The sequence below is a fragment of the Loa loa genome, assembly GCF_000183805.2.
Source record: "Loa loa unplaced genomic scaffold supercont3.115, whole genome shotgun sequence".
NCBI classification, from domain to species: domain Eukaryota; kingdom Metazoa; phylum Nematoda; class Chromadorea; order Rhabditida; family Onchocercidae; genus Loa; species Loa loa.
The window spans coordinates 175,516-182,941 of NW_018108295.1; the positions used below are offsets into that span (position 1 = coordinate 175,516).

At 36.4% G+C, this 7,426-nt stretch overlaps 3 protein-coding genes across 3 annotated transcripts; 1 reads left to right on the plus strand and 2 right to left on the minus strand.

Annotated features, from left to right (window-relative positions):
- Window positions 1-1,151: 1,151 nt before the first annotated feature.
- Window positions 1,152-4,959, plus strand: LOAG_11036 (aspartyl-tRNA synthetase). Its single transcript, XM_003146558.2, has 11 exons — window positions 1,152-1,279; window positions 1,375-1,530; window positions 1,971-2,123; window positions 2,201-2,427; window positions 2,709-2,868; window positions 2,928-3,011; window positions 3,126-3,236; window positions 3,349-3,485; window positions 3,710-3,933; window positions 4,338-4,487; window positions 4,557-4,959. The coding sequence occupies exons 1-11, from the start codon at window positions 1,172-1,174 to the stop codon at window positions 4,646-4,648; spliced, it is 1,602 nt and encodes a 533-aa protein (XP_003146606.2). The 5' UTR covers window positions 1,152-1,171; the 3' UTR covers window positions 4,649-4,959.
- Window positions 4,960-5,177: 218 nt separating this feature from the next.
- On the minus strand, window positions 5,178-5,691 carry LOAG_11037 (hypothetical protein; the record flags this gene model as incomplete). The annotated part of the gene is made up of 2 exons (XM_003146559.1): window positions 5,178-5,210; window positions 5,455-5,691. The coding sequence occupies 2 exons, from the start codon at window positions 5,689-5,691 to the stop codon at window positions 5,178-5,180; spliced, it is 270 nt and encodes an 89-aa protein (XP_003146607.1).
- Window positions 5,692-6,183: 492 nt separating this feature from the next.
- On the minus strand, window positions 6,184-6,372 carry LOAG_11038 (hypothetical protein; the record flags this gene model as incomplete). Its single annotated transcript, XM_003146560.1, has 2 exons — window positions 6,184-6,258; window positions 6,310-6,372. 2 exons carry the CDS (start codon window positions 6,370-6,372, stop codon window positions 6,184-6,186), a joined length of 138 nt encoding a protein of 45 aa, XP_003146608.1.
- Window positions 6,373-7,426: the final 1,054 nt, after the last annotated feature.

Genomic DNA, 7,426 nt, shown 5'->3' on the forward strand with positions numbered 1-7,426 from the left:
AAGTACTAGTCCTTCTCTTGCTAATAATCCTTTTCAAACTCATCACTTTTCCATCCATAGGTCGATGTTGTTGCTGCTAGAGAGGAATGAAAAAGTGGATCGATCGTGTGGTATTTGTAAAATAGAAAAGCCGGAAAGCAGGAAAGGAAGCATTACTCTCCTCCCCGATGATTCTCAGAAACATCCGACAGTCATCTGTCAATATCGCATTTTCGTATATGCAAGACTTTTTGCTCTAAATACAAACTGATACCAGAAAATGTTCGCTGGTGACTGTCAATCGGTTTTGAAGATAATGTTAGAGTGTGGGATGAGAATGAACTTTTAATTTGGAATCGTTTGGCATTGTTCCTAATTTAGGCTTTCCATAGTCATTGTGTTCGTGTCATTTATACTCCTCTGGAAGCTATTCACTCTAATGTAAACTTCACTGTGAGGAATTTTGGTGAAATTTCTAAGAGTGACGTGATTATAATCTCGGATATATCTCATGAACATTTCGTGGATAACTGCTGCTGTTATCGATTAAATGATAAGTGCTCTATCGCTTTCCAGAGACTTTACGTACATTAATATAGAAAGATGATTCAATGAAGAGAGAGAGAATGGTGAGGTACACTCCAATCAAGTAAAAAGGTGGCGATCAGATCGAAGAGATCCAGGCTAATACACACCTGAAGACCACACTACCGTATACCTGGCTTTTTCTCGTTTTGTCTAGTAGAAATTCGTGGCGAGCACTTTTCACTGCATCTTTACCCAAATACAAAGTACACTTCCTCCAACTATTCATACCACACGTAACAAGTAACACGTAAATGTTTTGTAACCAGTTCTAATATGGTATACGACTGAATCACAGTTTTCATAGCGACCGGCATGACGATCGACCATCTCTGACTCAGACGAACTATCGTAGGCCTGGTGCCCAGTCTTTATTATTTTCTGGGGATGTGCTGTTTGGTAGCCGGCTAGAGAAATGTGGACGTACTTACATCTGGTTTTCCCTTGCATTCAGGGTTCCGTAGACTGACAGTCTTGGAAAGTGAGGTAACGGATGGTTTGATCGATTGGTTTATTGAATCGATATATATATATCCATCATTCTTCCTTTATGATGTCGCTCTCATTGCACCTTGCTTCTAAAATGATTTCAGGAGGTCGATCCGAGATGACGAATAAAGATGGACTGAATGGAGCTGAAAGTGAAAAGAAACTATCAAAAAAAGAATTAAACAAATTGGCAAAGCAACAAAAGAAACTGGAAAAGAAGGCTGAGGTTTACTATCTAACATCGTTTTTTACGTTTATTCTTTTATATTGGATACTGTGCAGACGTTAATTATAACTTTACTAACAGTATGGAAAGTTTAGCATGCAACTGCATGTGTAGAAGAGAATGTGAAAGAAGTGGAGGAAGACGTCTCGGAAGGTCGCTATGGTACCTATGGAATTATACAGTCTGCTGAGCGACGGGAATTGGATTTCACTGATGTTAAAGACGTCTTGGCGAGTTTAGAAGGACAGGAGGTAGGCTGTGACATAGATTTTGAGCAGTTTTTGTACGTGTATTTAAAAAATACATGTCGTAAGGATATTGCGTTTCGAAATTTGGTAGACCATGAGCTGATCTGTGTTGTAGTTTCCAGTCACACTAATCACCATGTACCGTCACAATGTTTGGAAGTTGAAAGTTTAAATTGGTTTATTAAAGATAGCTTTGGCTGATCGTACAGAAACACGGGAATCTGAATTGGATATTCATTCATTTGAATGAATTTCAAATAAAAAAATAACTTTATCAATCGAGAATGTGCACTGCAAATTACTGAGATGTGAAATAAAGTTTAGGACCTCAAAATTCCTCGTGCATCTTATGCTATTAGCGAAGAATACTATGTTGGAGTTATATTAAAAAATTATTGAAAAGTATTTGCTAGCCTTAGGAGTTTGACTGTGGGGTTTTCTAGATTTGGATTCGGGGCCGTTTGCACACGTCGAGAATAAAAGGGAAAACGTGCTTCATTATTATCCGTCAGCGAATGTGTTCCATACAGGGAATGTTGTTCGTTGGGGAAGAGATTAGCAAACAAATGCTGAAGTTTGTTGGAAACATTTCGAAGGTAAAATTTGCATGCGAATACATTTTCCCCGGCACCTCTTAGTAAGTAAGCGTTCCCAATTTCCAAACCATTTTTAGGAATCAATTATTGATATTCGAGGTGTCGTGAAAAAAGTGGAACAAAAAATCACTAGCTGTACACAGAAAGAGGTCGAATTGCACGTCACACAGTTGTTCGTTGTTAGCGCAGCAGAACCACGCTTACCACTGCAGATAGAGGATGCTGCTCGACTTAAAGAGGAAGACAAAAATACCGAAGAATCATCTTTATCTGTTGTGAATCTCGATACACGTTTGGATAACAGGTCCTTTTCAGTTTATATTTAAGCTGAATGATTTAGCCAACTAACTAGTTGGTTCTACTTCTCCTTTGGTTCCTCCGTTGCCGAAGAGAATATTGCTTGCCAGATTAACTTTATCGCTCAAAAATTTACGTCACAGAGTACTTGTGAAGTAAGGCTTAGCACCTCAAAATTTTTCGCTAATTGAATCTCATCGTCGTTAGTCAGAGAATGCATTGTTACAATTATGATTCATGATAGGGATAGTACATAAATTTGTCTAGAAAGTATTTGTTAATGTTAAGAGTACTGGATCTCCGTACGCAGACAAGTCATGCTATTTTCTCTATACAAGATGGTGTCTGTGAGTTGTTCCGAAACACTTTAAAGAAGCGCGGTTTCATGGAAATACATACGCCGAAAATCATATCTGCGGCGAGCGAAGGAGGCGCAAATGTTTTTGAGGTTAGTCTTTCCCTTGCAATTCTCTTACGAACTCGGTTGAAGTATCATTCTTCTTTCAGGTCTCCTATTTTAAAGGCTCTGCTTATCTTGCTCAGTCACCGCAGTTATATAAACAAATGGCAATCGCTGCAGATTTCGACAGAGTAAGCAGTTTTCAAAGACTGTTAATCATAATTTAATTTGTCTTTCAAATTTATCTCTCATCACCACGCGCTCCTATCATTTCACAGGTTTTCATTATTTTAATTGTTCTACAGGTTTTCACTATTGGCGCTGTTTTCCGTGCAGAAGACAGTAATACTCATCGACATTTAACAGAATTTGTTGGCCTTGATATTGAGATGGCGTTTAAATTCCACTACCATGAGGTTGATTTATTTCGGATTGTGAAATATGGTAATACATTTAAGATATGGAAAAGAGATAAAGGTAGCGATACGAAGTTTTCTGTCGAGGACTCTCCTTAAAATTGATTTCCAGGTTCTTGAAATGATTGCTGCTGTTATGATCGATATATTCAAAGATTTGAAAGCGAAATTCAAGTATGAAATCGAAACAGTTGGCAAACAGTATCCCTGCGAACCATTTGAATTCGTTGAGCCTGCCGTTATACTCAAGTTGGTTACGTTTTTGCATATGAGGTTTTTCGCATATGAGATTGTGGTATTAGTAGCCCCAATAGCTTCACGTATAGGGAAGTTTGTTTTAGATGTACTGCGATAACCTTCATTTAATGTTGCTGTCACTTGGTTTACTTTTGCACGCATTAATTGCATTTAGAATTGGTACGTACAGTGCAAAAATGCCAAAAACTGATGAGTTTTTATGGCCTAAATTTCAGATATTCGGATGCTGTTAAGCTGTTGCGAGAGAATGGTGTGGAAATAGGAGATGAAGACGATTTAAGTACTCCGGTAGAAAGATTTTTAGGTAGGTTGGTGAAAGAAAAATACCATACCGATTTTTACGTACTCGACAGATACCCATTAGCAGTTCGTCCATTTTATACAATGCCAGATGCAAAGGATTCAAAGTACTCCAACAGTTACGATATGTTTATGAGAGGTGAGGTGTATTCTTAATATGATCGTTTGATAGACTTGGATAATTAGTAGATACAGCTCTAGCTTATAACTTATATGACAGTCATTGCTTGTGACTGTCTTTATTTTCACTTCTAATTGTAGTGGACGAAGACGTAATCTTGTAAGTTTAACATTTATTTTTGATGAATTCATGTTTTTTTAATGTAACGCTAAAAAATTGGTCGTTTTCGCTTCCCTCAAGCAACGAGAATGATCTGAAAAAAGTTAAACTTTCCTATGAGAAAAACTTTCATATATAGAATGAAAAAAAATGAGGAAATTGAACTTTCCTATATACCGAACAGCTAAAAAATTTTCGAATACTGAAAATTGTTACTGATTGTATGAATAATAATTCGCTTTGTGAAACGATCGCAATTTCAGGTGAAGAAATATTATCTGGCGCTCAACGAATCCATGATGCATCTTTATTAACTGAAAGAGCTAAACATCACCAAATTGACTTGGAAAAGATACGAGCTTATATCGATTCATTCAAGTATGGCTGTCCGCCACATGCTGGAGGTGGTATCGGTACGTAATTTGTTTTCCAGTAACACTTGGCGCTTTTCAGACATTCAAGATATTATTTTTACATTTCAGGATTGGAACGTGTAACGATGTTGTTTCTCGGACTTGGGAATGTACGTTTGGCATCCCTTTTTCCGCGCGATCCGAAAAGAATAACACCGTAAAGAAGTAAATTGTTCTTTTTGTATGTTACGCTCATGCGCATTATTTGCGTTTTATTTATTACGCTTATTTTTCCCAAAATTTCCGTGGTTTTTGTCAGTAGCTTGTGATTTTATTGATTCTGACCCACACTGAATAATTTCTATTGATAATGATATTTCGTCTTTTTCTGATTCATTGCCGTTTTAAGTTTTTGTATAAATCGCGTTTTTGTACTGCTCAGGGATATGCTGTTATGTGCAAAATTATTACGATTTAAAACATTCTGCTCAAGTGTGAGGAAAAGGATAAGATTAATATTCCCTTCATGTTGACTGTCGGTTCGTTATGAATCATAATGAATGTCTTGAATTCCTTTTCCTGCCGATTCCTAAGTCACATCTTCTGTAGATATTATGACAAACATATGTGGTAGGTGCAATATTACGCTATGAATTTAGACCTCCAGGATTAAAAAGTGAAGTAGTGGGTTTTAATTTCGAGTTATAATTAAATTTAATAGAGCAATATTACATAAATTACAAATTTTATTCAGACCATGGTTTTTGTTACTATCTTAGCCTCCTGGAAAAAGGCCACAACAGAAAACCACAAACAGCAATCATAACAAGCGTAAGACAAGAATTGCAGCAGTCAACATGAAAAAAAGATTAATCAGTGGATAAGGTGGAGCTGTGACTCCAGAGACTATTCAGGACCAAAAATATTAGGGAGGAATATTAAATGGATACTGACCGAAGCTCCTTCTTAGTTCTTCCTCAAGTATTACCGAGAATTATCATTTTTTAAGGTGATATACTGCAGTTACTTGCGGCATTATTAATAGGAGAACCAATACTTCGAACTGTAGAAGTCCAGAAAAGAACGAGAATTGCTTCATTAGTTCATTTAATAAATTTCGGCGAAGCAAAGTTCCGTTCTTGCTTTCATTACGTTTCAATGTAATCGATATAGTTGCACATGTCATCGCCTTCCTCGTATTCTTCGAAGAAGTAAGATCCAAACAGTGCAAATAGCCCTGGATAATCAGCCGAAATTTTTCCATCTAATGGATATCTTTAGGAAATCTAACTGGTAGACTTTACATTAGAAATTTCTTGTGAATTTGGACCAAGAACTTCTGCATCAAAATCCTGAATGAAAACAAACTTCAACTTTTTTGTGAGAAACACAAAGTGACGAATTTATTCGATTGCCTTTGATTCATTGCTATGAATCCAGTAGCTAGAAGATCGATAAGCTAAATAACGACATTCACGATTGGTAAATGTATGTAAGTCCTAATATGTAAGTCCTGTAAGTATAATATAAGTATATGTAAGTATAGTATAAGTCTAAGCCAGCTCGGAAAAACTCCTGGATGCTCCGCTAACATGTTCAGCACTGGAAAAAGTTTGCTTACAATGCCATCCTGGAAGAGAACAGGCAATTTCATGAAGAGGTAAAGAATATTCAATTCCAGTCACACTTTTGGGAGTGTTGTAGCAGTTGAACTCACAAACATACAGAAACGATTTAAATGAATGACATTTTAATTTCAGCTTGCCACATCAGTAAATGCCATTCCTTTTATTGGTGGTAAACAGCTTATCCACCATAGTGCAGTGAACATCTGAAACATTATTATGCAGCCCTCTAAAAAGTGTGTCCATATGAAAGTTACCTCCGTATTCAAACAGATGCTAGTAAAAGATATATGTTCAATAATGCATTCCAAATTGCTCATCTTTTGGATTAATCTTTTCGCGTGAGCGCAATTTCCGTTTAAAACATTTTCGACTTCATGACAGCAATATACATAACTGCAATTCTTAAGGATATTTGAATACAGTGTAAAAGCACAAAAATAAGTTGCAACTAACAATGAAAATAACGAAAAATAACTTGAGGAAGAGAAATTTTGCTCGCGACCTTTTACGTTTAAATGTATGAATACGACTTTGAACACTAGTTTAACGATATCCAGTAGTTCAAGATCATTTACCAAACAGGAATATGCTCAACTGATTTGCAATGACTGCAAACTCAAAAATCATTTACATTCCTAACGCGCCTTTCTCTCAAATGACAGGAAAGAATGTAGTTTTTCCTAGAAACAAACACTAATATTACTGCTAATATTGCTACTTCGGCGTACAACGCTCTAATCGTCGCTGTGATACAAAAAGTAATCCAGTGCTCCAGGAAGAATGTCTCGGAAGGTTCTCTTTCCTCTTTTGTTCGTATTCACTCGTCATTGCAGTAAGTACTTATCAATTGTTGAATAAATGGAAATAATGAAGTAAGGCCTAACAACTCAATCTCTCCATTTCTTCATCACATAATGGTCCGCCATAGATGTTGTGAAAAAATTATCCTTTTATCGAATCGTTTAAATTTAGAAGGTTTAGTCTTGAGTTAGGATCAAGCAGAACTTTAATTAAAGGCTTACCTTATGAAGACGTCGAATATACGTTGTGAGGACGCAGAATAAATTTTACCGCTTTATTGATATAATACAGGGTTGATCAGGAGGATTATTGAAGAATAACGAGTAGAAATCGCTTGCCCGTGAGTCAAAGGCTGTTATAAGAATACTATAGAAGAGCACTAGTCCAGACCAAACCTTTATACAAAAAAGGGATATATATATAAAGAAGTAGGAGTGGTTTACATAGAACGTTAGAGGGTATTCCTTTAGATACAAAGGAACGGTAAAATGTGTATTTCCGTTAGACAAAGATAACAAAGAAACGTATGGGAGATAATTTTGAGGAATGTGATTTGGTGAATAATGCAGT

Coding starts and splice junctions, on each gene's coding strand:
- LOAG_11036 (XM_003146558.2), top strand. CDS start 1,172: ATGACGAATAAAGATGGACTGAATGGAGCTGAAAGTGAAAAGAAACTA. Junction 2,428..2,708: donor GATACACGTTTGGATAACAG/GTCCTTTTCAGT, acceptor GTTAATGTTAAG/AGTACTGGATCTCCGTACGC. Junction 2,869..2,927: donor GAGGCGCAAATGTTTTTGAG/GTTAGTCTTTCC, acceptor TTCTTCTTTCAG/GTCTCCTATTTTAAAGGCTC.